We start from the raw sequence: 17,143 nt of genomic DNA, 5'->3' as shown, positions 1-17,143 counted from the left end.
ATATATATTATAAAATCTATCTTCTAAGTATTAAAAGTTAAGAAATTATTGTTTTTAAGTATTTTTTTATTAAAATAAATAAAAGTAAAAAAACAAAAAAAAACCATTCAAATGTCAAAAACAACTTATTTTTGACATAAGGTATAAAAAAAATTCACTCAATAGAAAACAAAAAGTCAAAAAAATAAAAAGGAGTTATAATTGAACGACACTTGTCATTCAATTGAAAAAAATAAAAAAAAAATTGAAACATCCTACTTTTATATATATTATAGATATAATGTACTTAAAAATATGCATTATTAATGATTGATTTTTTATTGGTTCAATTGTAGATTTTATATGCTGAAAGTCGATCAAAATAAGTAAATAGACTAAACCAAACAATCAAATAAATTTGCATGGAATTAACCAAGTTAAATCGATTTCAATTGATATACTTAGTGCTTGTTTGGCTTTATTTTTTTCCAACTTATTTTCCTTTTAAAAGTAAAAGTTAGGTCAAACATAAATTTTGAGAAACTCTTTAAAAGAATTAACTTTTTTTAAAGAATAAAATTTATAAGTACATTATAATTTTTGTAAGAACAAAAAAAACCTTCAAATAATGATTTACATAAAGGAAAAGAGGAGAAGAAGATCGATAAGAAACGAGAGGGAGTTTTTTTTTTAGAGAATTATCTTTTTAAGAAAAAATAGCTCTCATAATAAGTTGATGTGTTTTCAAAAAAAAAAGAAGAGAAAGCTCCTAATTGGAGGTTTTTTAAAGCTTTTTTTTCATATTTTATTCTTTAAAAAACGTTATATTTTTTTAAAGAGTTTTTTATGAAATCTTGTTTGGCTTAATTTCTACTTTTAAGTAGTAGATAAGTTAAAAATAAACTAAGTCAAACTGACACTTAATATTGAGTTTATTTAGATAGTTCATAATTTGAATTTTAAAATATTTTAATTATTATGTTTAAAAGATTGTCAAATCTAGAGTCTAGCATTTAGTCCATTCAATCATTACGTTTTTCAAGTACTAAATTAACTAAACTAATCAAATTCTTATAAAAAAATAACCAAATTGATCGAATCATGTCTTAAAATAAAAAAAATAATAAATTCAAAGATTTTACTATTTTTTAGTATTTATATTATTTAAATATTAATTAATTATATATAATGTATATAAAAATCTATATTATTAATGATTATATTTTATTAGTTCAATTCTAAAATTTTATATACTAAAAATCAATCAAAGTAACTAAATAGATTTAATTGAATAATCAATTAAAATTGCATAAAATTAACCAAATTTAATCAATTTCAATTGATATTTTGATTGGAACCCATTAATGCTAATTTTTAGAGTTGATGACTGGAATGTAAGAGCCTGTTTGGTCTGACTTTTTTTTAGTTTAAAAGCTATTATGAAGCTTTTATGAAAAATAATAACTTTTAAGATTAAGCTAAATCTATTTGATAAATTTACTTTAATAAGTTTTTTTTATAAATAAATTGTTTGACAAAATAGTTTATATAAGTTGTAATTTTTATTAAAATTACCATAAAGGGTGTTTAATAAATAATTTTAAATTAATCACAAATTCCTTTGTTCATAATGAAACAAAGTTAATTTTATTTTTTTATTTATAAAAAGTATAAAAAGTAATTTTTATATAATATAAAAATTTTAATTAATAATAAGTCATATAAAAATAAAAACAGAAAATGTTTGAATTATTTTTAATAGATGAGGATATTTTTGAAATAAAAAGAAAAATTCTCCTAAAAAAGAGACGTGTTAAAAAAAAAAAAGAAAAAGCTCTTTTATGGAGCTTTTTCTAAAGCTATTTTTTTTAATTTTATTTTTTTAAAAAATTATTTTTAAAAGCTTTTTTAAATTCTTATTTGACTTGACTTTTACTTTTAAGAGATAAATAAACTGAAAAAAATCAGGCTAAGCAACCAATAAATTTGGCATTAGAACAATACGGATAGATATATAGTCTAAAATTTTAATTCCATAACCATGTACTTGCTCACCAAACTAAAAAGACTTTTGTGCTATTTGTTACAAACTTTTTGAAGTGCAAACCTTGAAAATTTGGTTATGAAAAATTTAAATTACCATAATTATATGATATTTTCACATTTTCTTAATCTATTTAAAAAAGTATAAAATTTTATTTGATTGTTATTTTGATTACTATTTAATTGTTTGAACCACATTATTTGAAGAAATATTTGATGAAGCACTCAAGCATATGATCCAATAATAAATAAATAATTTTTTTTTTCAAAAGAATTGGATTCAAATTCTTATTTTTTAAACAAAATATTAATAAATTAAGAAATATTATATTATGAGTAGAATTAATATATAAAATATATTCTTTTTACAGTTAGCGTAATTTACTACAAACAAGAATATTTCATTCCAAACCATAAAATTTATTATTTAATAAAAAATAGAAAATAAATAATAGTAGCAGAGGATTTTATTGGTTTTATGTAAAACGCAATTCATGATTACGTGCTAAACATGTATGTGATTTTAATTTGGATAGCAGAGGATTTAGGAAGGTAAGCAAAAAAAACAGATCAGCACTGATACTAATAAAACGGAAAAACAATCAACGGCAGAGGTGGTTACATCGGATCCTTTTAAACCAATATCCACACGCCACGTGCTGAAATCCCCGCAACCACACGAAAACACAGGAATTCCTTCACCACATCCTATCCAAACCCCACTTGAGAAAAAACAAAATAAAAAGGAAATATCACTCCTAAAACGGACCGTCCTCGCTGCCTGCAAAAAACGCGAATCTTTCTCTCTCTTATTATTTCTCTCTCATCAGTCTCTTTCTCTCTCTTCGAAGTCCCCCCAAAAAAAAAAAATCGAAACAACCCAAAAGAAAACAACGCACACTTAAAAACGGATCCGAAACCAGAAAAAATAACTGAAAACCCTAACCCTAGCCGCGAGTTTATCCTATTTCTCTTCCCTTCTGTGGCTATTCATTTTTCTTTTATTTCTTTTTGAAAAGACTTTTAGTGGAACTTGATTTTTAGGGTTAGGGTTTTGTGTTTACGAGGGGCGGAGATAGGATAGGATTAGGATTAGGGTTCGACGGTTATGGAATGCGAAGGGGGCGGTGGTGGTGTTGGTGGTGGTTGTTGTTGTCGGTGGTGACCGAAGCCCTATGCCACCGGCAGAAGAAGATGATGGGTAGGGGTGCGGATGGAGGTTGCGGCACCGAGGAGAGGCCTTGCCGCCCAATCTCTAGGATTCCGGGTCGGAGTCCAGTGACCCAACCTAAGAATGCCGAGAAGCAAATTTCCAGCGACGTTGGTGTTGATTTCTTTTCGCAGGCACGGAAAGCCCTTTGCGAACGTTCCCCTTTTGATGTCCCTGTAGATGGCTCTGTTTCCGGGTCGAGTGTGCCAACGCTGCCCAGTGGACTGGCTAGTTTGTTGAAGCAGACTGATAGTAGGAAGAGGCATAAGAAGTCGCATTCGGGAGCGGATAAGAAGTCTTCGAGACAGGGGGAAAGGGCGCGAGGCGGGAGCATTTGGGTTGAAACGGAAGAGTATTTTAGGGACTTGGCATTGCTGGATATTGATGCTTTGTTTGGGATTACTTCGTTTAGCTTTTTAGCTGCTAGGAAGAAGTGTTTTGTGATTCCTTACGTTGGAAATGAGCCGAGGGAGAATTTAAATTTGGATGCTGACATGGATGAGAAGGCGAATGTGAGTAGTGGAGAGAACTTTCATGTTAGGAATGAAAATGGTGATGTCCATAAAGAAGACGGGACGGAGATGGTCAAGGAGGAGGATGGGCAGTTAATGGAAATTGATAGGGTGGTAACTCAAGCTCAGTTTCCAGCGAAGGAAGAAAAAGTATGTTCTGTTTCAGATTCAGCTAGTGGTTTAGAGTGGCTTTTAGGCTCTAGGAGTAGGTTACTGTTAACTTCAGAGCGGCCTTCAAAGAAGCGGAAGCTTCTTGGAGAGGATGCTGGGCTGGAGAAAGTATTAATTGCGTGTGCATGTGATGGGAATTCATCTTTATGTCACTTCTGTTGCACGGGTGATACCAGAAAGGAATCAAACAGATTGATTGTTTGCAGTTCTTGTAAGGTTGCTGTTCATCAAAAGTGCTATGGTGTGCAAAATGATGTAGATAGTTCTTGGTTGTGTTCTTGGTGTAAGCACAAAAATGATGGCAATGATACGGTGAAGCCTTGTGTACTTTGTCCGAAGCAGGGTGGTGCTTTAAAGCCCATCCAAAAGAGTGATGAAAATGTTGGGTCTGTGGAGTTTGCTCACTTGTTTTGTTCGCACTGGATGCCTGAGGTTTATATAGAAGACTTGACAAAGATGGAACCAATTATTAATGTGGGAGGAATAAAGGACACCAGAAAGAAATTAGTCTGTAGTGTATGCAAAGTGAAGTATGGTGCATGTGTTCGGTGTAGTCATGGTATGTTTGTTGCTACCTTTTTCTATACCATTCTGCATCTCTTTTTTGGTTGGTGCACAAGGGGAGCATTCTTTATTCAAATCTTTGGCTACTTTTTACATCCGTTAGACTACAGATGTGCAACTGCAAAATGTGTTATTTGAAGTGCTTCCTATGAAGAATAATTCCTATATTTTTGTTGTGTAATTAGTAGTAACTTCAAAAAATTCAAATAAAAGAAGGGAATTGTTTGGATATGCTATTACTGCAGTTGATGCTTCTTGTTGTTGGAAATCTTTTTGTTTAACTTCATTTTCTGTTCATACAAATAAGTGCCACCGGCTCCTTTTTTGTTTTTGTTAGCTGAAATTGTTTTTTGGAAGTGTGAAACACAGTGAGTTGGATGATTCAAATTAGATGATTCAAATTACAAAGCTCTAAAACATTTTTGCCCTCTTTGGCCAGTGTGAATGATCATTTTGCTACCTTTTGTGCTATAAGAGCGTTATATCTTTTTCATGCACCTGTGACTTTGTTCCATTCCATATATTGATATAGTAGTTTGTTCAACAGTTTTAGAATATGTTTCCTCTTTCAATGTTATCTTAGCATATGCATGGTGAATCTGGTGGACAGAAGCTATACTTATATATAACAATTACTTGCATTTTTATTGTTGGTAATATGTAATGTATCATCACTGGCAGTTGGGGAAAATAAACTTAAGGTACTTCAGGAATAACATTAAACGTGAGGGTAGATGTTAATTACCAAGATGTAATGTTTTGTTTACAAGCAACAAACATGGTCACTTACGGCCTAGTGGTATGCGTGATTTGTTTAATAATTGTGATATTTAAAATTTCAGCTGTCAGCTTTTTATGGTTGTTGGTAGCTTTTAGGTTTATGGTTGTTGGTAGCTGTTAGGTTTATGGTTGGTTTCCATCCATGGACAAAAGTACCAAAGTTTGATTATGGGTAATTGTTTGTGGATTTCTGTTTATTTGTAGAAAGTTTGCTTTCCATTTTCTTTTTCAAACAGGAGGTAACAGTTAAGCTACCTATGCAATTGCAGGGTTTGTTCCCGTAATAATAATAATGTGAACATATCTATTTTTGATAAATTACTTGGAGGGAGCTTGTAAAAGTATGATGCTTGATGAGAAATATTTTCATCAACTCGCTTGAGTATCAACCTCCTTATCAAAATGTAACTTTTCCTCTCTCTCCCTAAAAAAATTGCTTGGTCTAAGAATTTTCTGAGATTATTATTCAAATGGAAGCAAGGTAGTTTGACATTCCCTCTTTTGTCAACAAACCTTTATAGAAGAGTTCCTCATCTGGTAATATTACTATCTTTGAGAAACAGGTTTGTTCGAGAGCGTATTTTCAAATTATAGCAGTACAGGTGTTTTAAAATTTGAATTTGTGCCCTTTGTATTTGAACATTTCATGCAGTAAATATTTAATGTAGAAACAGGAGAGGGCAGTTTTGAAAACTTCATACAGAAAAATAAACTGTAGGAACATCTCATGCTGACAATTTTTATTGTGATTTTTTGATACAAATGTGAGATATGGGTTCGGAATACTGTTATGTAAAAGTCCTTGAGAGAATCCTGGGTGATTACCCTTCCCTTCTGATAATGACTTGCTTGGTCCTTTTATAGGCATGTTACTAGGATGTTGCAGTTTATCAAAGTTTGAATACGTAATGGAAGTTATCATGAAAATATTTTATCATACTTCATACCTTAAAGTTTATATTGTTGGGTTTTCTTTAGTATAAACTGTCTTTGGGATAAAAATATTTGGATTAGAGTGGGGCTGGTGCTGTATACATTGACCTAAAGGGTTGTTGTCTTTTGTTGAAGATCATTTGGTTTGTTTGGCTTCTTGCCTCATGACAAACTGCTTCCTTTACAGCTACTTTTGTGTTTGTAAGCAAAACTATCGTCAGGAATCGGAGGAAAAGGTTAAGGGTAGTTCAGTAGTGTAGTATTCCCTCATTCTGTTTGGAGTCCAAGCAGTTGAAAATGATACTTTTTAGTTTCAAAAGGACTCCAGTGAGTTCATAAGTTTATATTCCTTTTTGTAGAACTGCTATCAGATTCTTCCTTTGAACAAACCTTTCAAAGGCAACTCTGCTGATGCTTTCAAGGTTGCAATGTGTCTATACATCATCATGTGTTTTGTAATGGGAAACTGGTAGTTGACTAGATGATATAAATGCCTCTCGTGTCCATAATATAATTTTTCTTTAATATCTTGATGTTAATAATATTTATATCCCATAGCACAGTTAATAGTTTATTAAAGAATGCAATTTTGAGACTAGTCTAAAATTGATCTTGAAGTAAATGATCACCAAGGTTCCACTTCCATGATCTTGGCATCCTTGATGCAAATTTTGAGCAAGTTTTGTTACCTTAATTAGTGTGCTCATTCAATGCTTAAATATCTGTTGTCTTGACGTGTTTTGTTTTCTGTTGTTTATTAATTTTCTTGACATTCTGAACATGTTTATAATGCTTCCCCTTTAATGGATGTTTATATGGGTGTTTTTCCAGGAACTTGCAGAACCTCCTTCCATCCTATATGTGCGCGAGAAGCCAGGCACAGAATGGAAGTTTGGGGAAGATATGGGTGTGATAATGTAAGTCTCTTAATTTCTTTCCTGTTAGTGGAGTTCTTTTGTTGTTATTATCTACTAGCAGTGACTGTGGATGTTATCGTGATGTCATAAATGCTCAGTTCTTTTTAATGTTTCTACAGATTGAGTTACGGGCTTTTTGCTCTAAGCATTCAGATATCCATGATAACAGCAGTTCCCCACAACTTGGAGAACTTTGTGCAGCTGGCAGTGACTCTTCGTTCACTGACCAACCTTCCCCAACATCAATAGATAATTCTCAAACGTTAAAGATTGGCCTAAAAAATGGAGATAAAATTGCAGTGCACGTAGAAGCTCCAGATGATAACTCTGATAAATCTGGTGATGGTGAATTACAAGAGATAGGCTTGCCTGATGCCAGATCAAATACCAGAGTTGCGTCAGAATTTGGTGATGCACAGCAGCTTGTTGATGTGGGGTTGTTGGAGAGGAGCAATGGTGATGATGTTTACCCATCTGACTCCCTTAACCTTGCACTGATTTTGAAGAAGGTATCCATCCAGTCATTAAGGGATTGATAATATTTTCTCAATGTTTCTAAGGCTCCCGACTGTTATATTGTCTTACAACCTGCAAATTATGCAGCTAATTGACCGAGGCAAAGTCAATGTAAAAGATGTAGCATTGGAGATTGGACTCTCACCTGATTCTCTGAGTGCTACATTAGATGTAATACGTGCAATCATGTGCTTCCTAATCCGGCTATTGTTTTCTGAAGTAGTTTTTTTTTTTTAGTTTGTGCTTTCATCATTTTTTAGTTCTCTTGAATGTTACTTTTGGTCTTTCTTTTTTCAGGAGGATAGCTTGGCACCCGACTTGCGATGCAAAATAGTGAAATGGCTTAGAAATCATGCTTATATGGGTCCTTCCCAAAAAAATTTAAAAGTTAAGATAAAGTCTTTGATTTCATCCAAGGGTGAGGCTGGAGCAATTGATAGTTCTGATGATATAATGGTATCAGAGTCTGATATAACAGATCCTGTTGCAGTTAAGTCAGTACCCCCTCGGAGAAGAACCAAAAGTAATGTAAGGATTTTGAGGGATAACAAAGTGGTATGCTCATCTGATGAAATTATTAATGATAATGGGGTAGTGATGGATGAAGGTAGGGTTGATGGACTTGCTAACGAAGAAACAAATGATTCAAGTAAAGCATTCATTCCTGATGCCTCTGGAAAGGTAAATTATCAATCCTTTATGATTTGGTTTGAAGGTTTTTTGGGAAGTTAACTTCTAAAATATTTTAATTGATCATTCTGTTAAATTTATGTCTTTGAAATTGTGTTAATATGTTCTGTTTAGTTCTCTTTCCTAATAATTGTTGGATGGATTAACTAATGATTGGTATCTTGACATCATTTCTCTTATCTGGTATAGGTTTGCTTGCTGATTAGTAGCTTTCAAGTGATTTTAAGTTTGGTCGTTTTTGAGGCAATGCTTCTTTTCTGCCGATTGTTATAGTTTTATGCTTCCATCAGCCATTAATACCTTTTGTATATTTTAATGCTTTGTCCCTTTTCTTTTGATGGGGTAGGGGACTGGGGGTGGGGGGGGGGTGGGGTGTTTATGGCGTGCGTTTAGATGTGGTTGCGCATTGTATTCTATATTTTTGGTTTCAGTTGTCTTGTTTAGGTTCTCCTCTTGTTCTACACAACGGCCCTCTTCTTTCTAATGTTTTGATTTTGAATCTGCTTAGTACGTATGTAAGGTCATATCTCCCCAATGAAATACATCCTAATTGTGTATGTCATTGTATGCCATGAACATTGTAGGTGTAATGTTTATTATGGCTCTGGAAAATTCGTTTCTTGGAGTTGCTTTTGGGCAGATACCTTCCTGCCCACGAATTTATTTTGCCCTCCACAGTTGTTTTTGTCCACCAATACTCGCTTGGGTATACGTTGTGACGAGAGCTGATCTACCATGCCACTCATTAAATTGTATAAACTTAAGTGAAGTATTTCTTTTGTGATGTATAAACCTGTTATTTTAATCTATGATATTAATAGTAATATTAAATAGCAAATTAAAAAGGATAGTTGGGAGAAGGTTATATTTATGTTTGCTTTATCTTTGGTTGAATATGATGTTTAGATTTTCTTTGTCATGGTCTGTGAATGGTCATAACTTGTTTGGTGTTATTTTAAGATGTATTTATAACATTCACAATGAAGAAAATACCTTTTAATGAGCCAAGAAGTGAACTTGAACTTGAAATGTGTAAGACAGTACTTAAGTGCTTTAATTTCTTTGTGATCTCTGCTTTTACAATGAGCAATTTTTGAGTATCTGTGAATAACTTTTCGTGTCTCACCTTTCAAAAAAAATACTTTTCATGTCTCAAGATTCAAGAGAAGAAACTGCTTTGCAAAAAGTTTGCTTCTGTGCCTTTATATAGTCATTTGTTTTCATTTATATATTCTATATAGGTTTTACTTTATATTATTGATGCCCTTACATTATTTACTTCTTTTTTTCTTTTTGTTTTCTTGTCCTTACTTAAGTGATTTTTTTCATCTATGTAGAATTCAACCAAGCGTGATGGTTCCCTGGACTCTTCAAAGAGACATTTGCCCACATATGCAGGTAAACTTTGTTGAATTATTTTTTTTTTGTATAATACCCTTTTTGTTGGTCAAGTCTATTTTTGATGTGGTTCAATTTTTGTGGGTTAAGTAAATGCAGCCTTTATTGTTTCTAGCACTGTTATTTTTATATTTTCATTCTTCTAATATATACACTTGCCTTTGTTCTTTCTCTCTATTTTCATGTCACTAGGCCTTTTCGTTGAAAAATAAATGGAAGTTTGTTGGAACTGTATTCTGGTTGTTGCATGTAGAAGATTCTAACATGCATATATGAGAAAGTAACAATGCCATATTTCTGAAGTAAAAAAAATGTCTTGAAGAGGTATTCAAGCTTTATTGTTCTGAATCTCTCATTTGAAGAGGGAGCAAAGTTGTTACTTGCTAGGCTTCCTTACTATATTCTTATTTCACTGCAATGTATTATCCTTATACCTTTTAGGAAATGAAGGCTTAGCTTTGGTGCCCTTTCTTATCATATTCAATGTAATGATTTGCACTGTGGTGAACTCTGTCCTGTAATCTTACTTTGTTGTTTGTGGAAGTTTTCTCGCACGTAGTGAAGTATTAGTTAAAGAAAAAGATACCATCTGTTATGCAAGTGTTTTTTTGCAAGAAATATTTGTAGGAAAAAGGATCAACTTTTGTTTTTCCTTTTTCGTTCTTTTGCTGCTGAAATGCATGATGAGTTACAAGGGGGATGGTTTGCTGTGTCAAGCAGTTTATAGTGGCCCAAAGTTCTTCCTTTTTCTTTACTTCTTTTGTCAATCAAAGAGGGTCTACACATTTCTGATTATATGTTGAAGTTTAAGAAATATCTATACTTCTTTCCTGTATATGTTGCCCAAGGCTATTCAGATGAAGTTTTTCTTTTTAGACTTATCTGCTTTCAAAGCTAGTTCTTCAATGCGCTTTTGGCAGAGTTGTTTCAGGTCTTGATTGCTCTTGGGACCTTTGAGTTTCAGGTGGATTAAATATGTTAAATGGTTTTGGATTTTACTGTGGGTGCCATGCTACATTATTTAAGAGATGGCTCCCACCAATATTTCTTTTCCATAATTTGGTTTGAGCTGATTGTAACACGGTTGTCTTCTTATGGCAAGGACAAAGTAACCATTGTTAGTATTGGCATGCCGTGCATGCATCATGTAGAATCAATTCATATGCCAAGGATGGGCAATTAGTGAGCCATTTGATATCAAGTGTTAGGGCTAGAGTCTGAGGATACTTTTGCAGCCCTAATTGTCAGTTAAAAGTGTCACGTGGGCATCAGTTTGGAAGGGTAAATTACAAAAAGTCCCTGACAAGATTGCATTATTACAATATTCCTCAAAAGTCTTGCTAGACGTGCACTTCCTCACATAATTTATCTTAAAAGCATACATATTCCTCCTGATATTAGTATAGGAAGTTAAATTTACTTCAAATGACCTCTGAATCAATCACAGTATGGTATATCAAATGAACATGACTAGGCATCTCGTTTTTTACTTGCACTGGAGTTTCTGTTATTATGTTGTCCTTTCTTCTGTTTTCCTTTTTGTGGAGTTAGCTCATGAAGTAATTTATTTCTCTATTATGATTCCAATGTGTATTATATCAATAACTGGAAATTGTATGGTTGGACAGGAAATTCAGTTGATCCTTTAAATGACAGCCTCTCTGAAAGGAGTCAATTAGAGAGGGCAACCACTCCTGACAAGAATACTGCAGCAAATTCAGATCAAGCAAATTTTATTTGCCCAACTGTGAATCCAATTATCCCTGATCTCATGTAAGCTTTGCATAAAGTACACTTCTTTATTTGTTAAAGCTATAGCTATCTTTCTTTCTTTCTTTTCTTTTTTCTTTTTTGGTGTTTGTTTATAATTCAGAGGAGTTTGTCCATCTATTTTGACTAGATATTTTCTGTTGCAGAAGAACTGAAGAATTTTCTAATTTTTACATTCATCCCTATATACACAAGAAATTGCTGCAGATGCATAATGGGATGCTTTATAAGAATAGAGTAGGTGAGTTTGAAGGCAGAAAGGACAAATTAAAAGAGTTTGGTGGTTAGTTTCTTCTTTCTTTCAGCTTGTTGTTTTGGGTAGGTCTAACAAGTTCCACTTTGCAGGTGCAAGGGAAGGAGATCTCTCTCGCTTGGTGGCATCCTCTAATGCCAGTGTTTGCTGTAGTCATGAAAGTGAAAATTCAAAGTGCAATGACAAGAGTTGTTCATCTGATGATTCAGAGCAGTTGGTTAAGGCAAGGAAATCGGGAGCTCTCAAATTTTCTCCAGAAGATGAAGTTGAAGGAGAAATTATTTATTATCAGCATAGATTACTGGGCAATGCAGTTGGAAGAAATTGTTGGACTGGTATTTACCTTCTCCGCTCTAGGAGTCTTTTTGTCTGTGTGTGTCTCTGTTGTTTTCCTTTGATATATAACCATAAGACCTGCATTTTGTGCAATTTTTTCCTTGCAGATAATTTAGTTTCTAGGGTGGCTAAAAGTCTACCGCAGGAGGTTGAAGCAGCAAGGGGACAAAGGTGGGATGCTGTGCTTGTTAACCAATATCTTTATGATCTAAGAGAAGCAAAGAAGCAAGGCCGGAAAGAGAGAAGACATAAGGAGGCACAGGCTGTGTTGGCTGCTGCAACTGCTGCTGCAGCTGCATCTTCAAGGATTTCATCATTAAGGAAAGATGGCTTGGAAGATTCCAGTCACCAAGAGGTTATTCTCATGGATCCTTGTTTCTATGAATTCTTCTATTGCCTCCACGTAAGGATCTAATTTCACTCTAACCCCTTTACAGAATGTATTGAAGTTGAATGCTTCTGGTGGGAGGGCTGGCATTAACTATCAGCCAAGAGCAAAAGCTGCACTTTCTAGGAATGTTGTTTCAAGGATTTCGTCTGAAAAGTACTCTGATATTGTTCAATCAGTGTCAGATTTTTCTAAAGAACATCCCAGGTCATGTGACATCTGCAGGCGGTCTGAGACAGTGCTGAATCCTATTTTAGTCTGTTCTGGTTGCAAGGTTTTCTAGCCTGAAATAATGATTTTTTCCTCTTCATGGAAAATCTTACTTTTATGGAATTTTGATTTAGTCCTTCTGCTTACAGGTTGCAGTTCACTTGGATTGCTATCGCAATGTTAAAGAATCTACAGGTCCTTGGTGCTGTGAATTATGTGAAGAATTGTTTTCATCTAGATCCTCTGGAGCTGCATCTCTAAATTTTTGGGAGAAACCTTATCCTGCTGCTGAATGTGGTTTATGCGGTGGTACTACCGGTGCTTTTAGAAAATCTGTGGATGGTCAGTGGGTACATGCTTTCTGTGCTGAGGTGATTTATTCTGTCCTGTTGGTTAATTAATGTTTTGTCTCTTTCCAATGAAATGAATTGAAGTGATTTCTTGCCCTACTATTTTGTAGTGGGTTCTTGAATCAACATTCAGAAGGGGACAAGTAAATCCTGTAGAAGGAATGGTATGTGTGCATGTTAAGTCATTAGATAATTACTTTTTTTTTATAAACCAAGTCATTAGTTAATTAATACTTGAAGAAAAATAGGTCTTATTTAAATTTGTTTTGTGGAATTGAATATCAGGAGACTGCTTCAAGGGGGGTTGACATTTGTTGTATATGCCGTCGCAAGCATGGTGTGTGCATTAAGGTGAGAGCTATAATTGCTTCTTTCTTTTCTTTTCTTTTTTGAAAAAGTAATTGTTTTAATACTTAGGTTTTTAACTAGAAGGAGCTATTGCAATTAAGAGACTTTGTAGCTAAGTAGCTGAAGTTTTATTGTTTGCAGTGTAGTTATGGTCACTGTCAGACCACGTTTCATCCCTCCTGTGCTAGAAGTGCCGGCTTCTATATGAATGTGAAGCTTGTTGGTGGCAAATTGCAGCACAAGGCATATTGTGAAAAGCATAGCGTGGAGCAGAGAGCAAAGGTTTGAAAACTTCAATGTTTGTTTTTAAAATTATTGACTTGGTTTATTGTTGGTTTGTTGTATTGTATTGTTTATCTGTTGAATAATTTCTGTAGGCTGAAACTCAGAAACATGGAATTGAGGAGTTGAAAAACATGAAACAAATTCGGGTAAGGGCATTCTGCCACGTTTTGGGGTTTGTTTAGAATTTGTTCTATGTACTAATTTGGTGTTGTAATGTTTAGATTATTGTATGAACTGTGTAACCATTGAGTTTTTGCTGTGGATTTTCCTGTACAGGTTGAACTGGAGAGGTTACGCCTTCTTTGTGAAAGAATCATCAAACGTGAAAAATTGAAGGTAGGAGCTTTTCTAAATGGTTAACTTAACTCTCTTGTTTTGCTGATGTGGCTGCTTCTGTTAAGCAGTTTTTCCATTTCTCATGATTAAATGTGAGAATGCGATTGTGAATGTTTGCAGAAGGAGTTGGTTGTTTGCTCTCATGAAATACTTGCTTGCAAAAGAGATCATGTTAGTCGTTCAGTGCTTGTACATAGTCCTTTTTTCCATCCGGATGTTAGCTCAGAATCTGCAACAACTTCTCTCAAGGGCCATACGGATGGTTACAAATCATGCAGTGAAGCAGTGCGGTCGGATGATGTAACTGTGGACAGTACTCTTTCAGTTAAGCACCGTGTGAAGGTTCCTGTGTCTATGGACAATGATCAAAGGACTGATGACAGCTCAACTTCCCAGAGCCTTTTTGTTCGGAAGCCAACAGAGAGGGTGCCATTTTCCGGGAAGCAAATCCCTCATAGATATTCTCTTGCATCGCGTAATGGTTTGGATAATGCAGAATGGAACTCAAAATCAAGAAAGGTAGAATTCTATTTTTTGCATCAGCATTTTTTTCACTTGCGTTCTCTTTCACAACCAAAAAGGAATCTTGGCTGATGCTTGCCATGTTGTGAATCTCAGCCTATTGAAACATTTGAAAAGGAGTTGGTAATGACATCAGATGAAGCATCTATGAAGAATTCACGGTTACCCAAAGGATATTGTTATGTTCCTGTTGATTGTCTTCCTAAGGAGAAGCAGATCACGCAGGATGCTTGTTCTGATGGACAATTGGAGCACAATGGATAAGAGGAGGCTGAGTCAATACCTGGGTGTTCAATTGCCTAGCGATGGGAGGGTGGCAGCCATATGTGACCCTTAATAGCTGCTTTCTGTGCGGAGGTGCCTTGTTTATCAGATTATGAAGGCAGTACAATGGCAGGATGAATGCCGAGATGGAGATGTGATTGGGGCCAGTGTCGCCTTGATGATAGGGGAGCCACATTCTGGCTCGGGATGGTAAGTTTTGGCAACATTGTTGTATATTCATTGTGAGAGTAATTGTACAGTGGGTGAGGGATTATTCCATCATGTTTTGTCAAGGGGTAGAAAATTCGTAGGGGTTGGGGACAGGAGATCTGCATAGTGTAACTCTATGTGAATGTGAGGAATTAAACAAAAAGAAAAAGGTGTTGCCTGCTGTGCGTGCTCTGTATAGTTAGTGTGTACATATTCTTTGAACATTTTAATCTGCAAAGGAAATCTTGCTCAAAAAAAAATTGATACAAGCATCTGAATCCATTTCTCCTCGAATTTTGAAAGATTTCATCTTCTCTTATTGTGAGTAGGTTAAAGTTGATTGATGGGAAGGAACTTTTTTTTTTTAGGACAGCAAATACTGGCTTTACAGAATGCTTTAGTCTTTTTCCTAGTACTAGATTTTTGCATCACATTTCAAGAATGACAATAACTACGGGGGGAGAAGAGGGGGAAAGAGATGATTTCACACAAATACATGACGAGTCCTACTTTATTCATCCCCTTGAATTTGGCTTTAAGCCTGGGAGCACATAGTTTTCATCGGATCTCCTGTCCGTTGTAAGAAGTCAGATCTTGAACATATGGGAATTGACAGCACCGGATCAATCAGCTGGTAGTTGTGGCTGGTTTCGCTAGACTTGCCCTGTATGTCATATATAGACAGTCCCTAGGTATGAAAATGAATTGCTCACCAGTGGCTGCAAATGAACTGGGAGAGAGATGCAGCGTAGTGTATAATTTTATGTATTGATAGTGTATAATTTTATACACTTTCAAGGCATCAGATGACGTCATTTTATTAAAAATTAAATTTAAATTTTTTCAGGATTTAAATATAAATATTACTAATATTTTTTTAAAAAAAAATTAAAAATAAATAATCGTTTTATCTCACCAACTCTCTCTTGCTCAGTCTCTTCCCTTGAACAACAATATATTCAAAATCCTAAAAGGATTTTAAATTTTTACAATAATATTTACTTTTCTTCATAATTTAATTCTTAATATTTATTTCACTCTTCTATTTGAAATTACTTTCAAAAAATGATAATAAATACTGAGATAAAATTTATGATTTATTCAGCAACAGTTGCAAGCAAAACAACTCAAAGCCGTAAAGAAATATAATTGTCTTCTTGAAATATAAATGCAACAGGTGGTTTACCAAAGTTACCCAACCTGCAAGTGCAAAATTCTATTGAACTCAGCTTTCTTTCAATACCCAGCAAGTGCAAATTTCGTGAAGATTAAATAGGACGAAATAAAAATTTAGACATAATCTTCCTTTAGATTGATGAACAGATGAAACCCAATAAACAATTTTAAACAAAAATTTATTAATAAAAATTCATTTTTCTTCTTTACAGCGTAAGTCTCACAAGATTATCAATTGAAACTTCATATGTCAAGTGTCAAAAGTGTTCGAAAATTTTTTTATTAATTAAATAAACAATCATAATATATAAAAAATAGTAAACTAAAAAGACTATTATAAAAGAAAATTATTTTCACGAATCAAAATTTAAAATTTAAAATTTTAAAATTATATCAAGAGAAGCGAATAAAAAAAGAAGAAGTGATTGGGTGAATGGAAATGGAAAAAAAAATTGTTTTTATTTTTTAAAAAAATATTAAAATTTATTTTTAAACCTCCTAAAATTTTAAATTTATTTTTTAGTGAGATGGCATCATTTGATAGCTTGGATAAAAGTTGTACATTATCAATGTATCAAATATAAAATTTAAATTATATATATATGCTTTTTAAGTCTTTAAAATTAATATAATTTTTATTATATATTTTTAAATACAAAAATTTTAAAATAAAATATTTTTACTTTTTAATTTTTAATTATAATTTTACATAAGTCTATTAATTTTTAAAATACGCAATACTGAACAAACGCATTAACAAAGTGTAAAATGTTAAAATTACCTTTCTTTCTTTTTACTTTTTTCATTATTTTCTTTTGTTTTCAAGCCAATCGGTGGCCCTCTGGGTCAGCCACCCCTGTGGCCCCCACCCTCATGCTCTCTAGAGGAGTCGGAGTGCGAATCTCGCCTTCCTCATGGGAGGCACGCCCCCTACCCCGAATGCTCCCCCAGGGAGCACAAATCTCGCTCTTGGAGGGGGGGC

General features: G+C 33.8%; 1 protein-coding gene across 3 annotated transcripts; it reads left to right on the top strand.

Moving 5' to 3' along the window:
• Nucleotides 2,863-15,289, top strand: LOC18592251. 3 transcript variants are annotated; one of them, XM_018125950.1, is made up of 19 exons: nucleotides 2,863-4,474; nucleotides 7,024-7,109; nucleotides 7,229-7,618; nucleotides 7,713-7,796; nucleotides 7,923-8,306; nucleotides 9,653-9,713; nucleotides 11,342-11,486; nucleotides 11,630-11,724; nucleotides 11,829-12,071; nucleotides 12,180-12,427; nucleotides 12,510-12,734; nucleotides 12,820-13,041; nucleotides 13,131-13,184; nucleotides 13,306-13,371; nucleotides 13,510-13,650; nucleotides 13,746-13,799; nucleotides 13,930-13,989; nucleotides 14,110-14,508; nucleotides 14,608-15,289. In XM_018125950.1, the coding sequence occupies exons 1-19, from the start codon at nucleotides 3,136-3,138 to the stop codon at nucleotides 14,773-14,775; spliced, it is 4,464 nt and encodes a 1,487-aa protein (XP_017981439.1). In that variant the 5' UTR covers nucleotides 2,863-3,135; the 3' UTR covers nucleotides 14,776-15,289. The 3 variants fall into 3 exon arrangements, with proteins under 3 accessions (XP_017981439.1, XP_007018929.2, XP_017981440.1); XM_007018867.2 differs by having other exon boundaries at nucleotides 11,630-11,766; XM_018125951.1 differs by lacking the exon at nucleotides 7,713-7,796 and having other exon boundaries at nucleotides 11,630-11,766.

The sequence above is a fragment of the Theobroma cacao genome, chromosome 8 (assembly GCF_000208745.1).
Source record: "Theobroma cacao cultivar B97-61/B2 chromosome 8, Criollo_cocoa_genome_V2, whole genome shotgun sequence".
Taxonomy (NCBI): Eukaryota; Viridiplantae; Streptophyta; class Magnoliopsida; order Malvales; family Malvaceae; genus Theobroma; species Theobroma cacao.
Note: the sequence above shows the minus strand (reverse complement) of the source record. Positions and strands in the feature narration are given on the sequence as shown.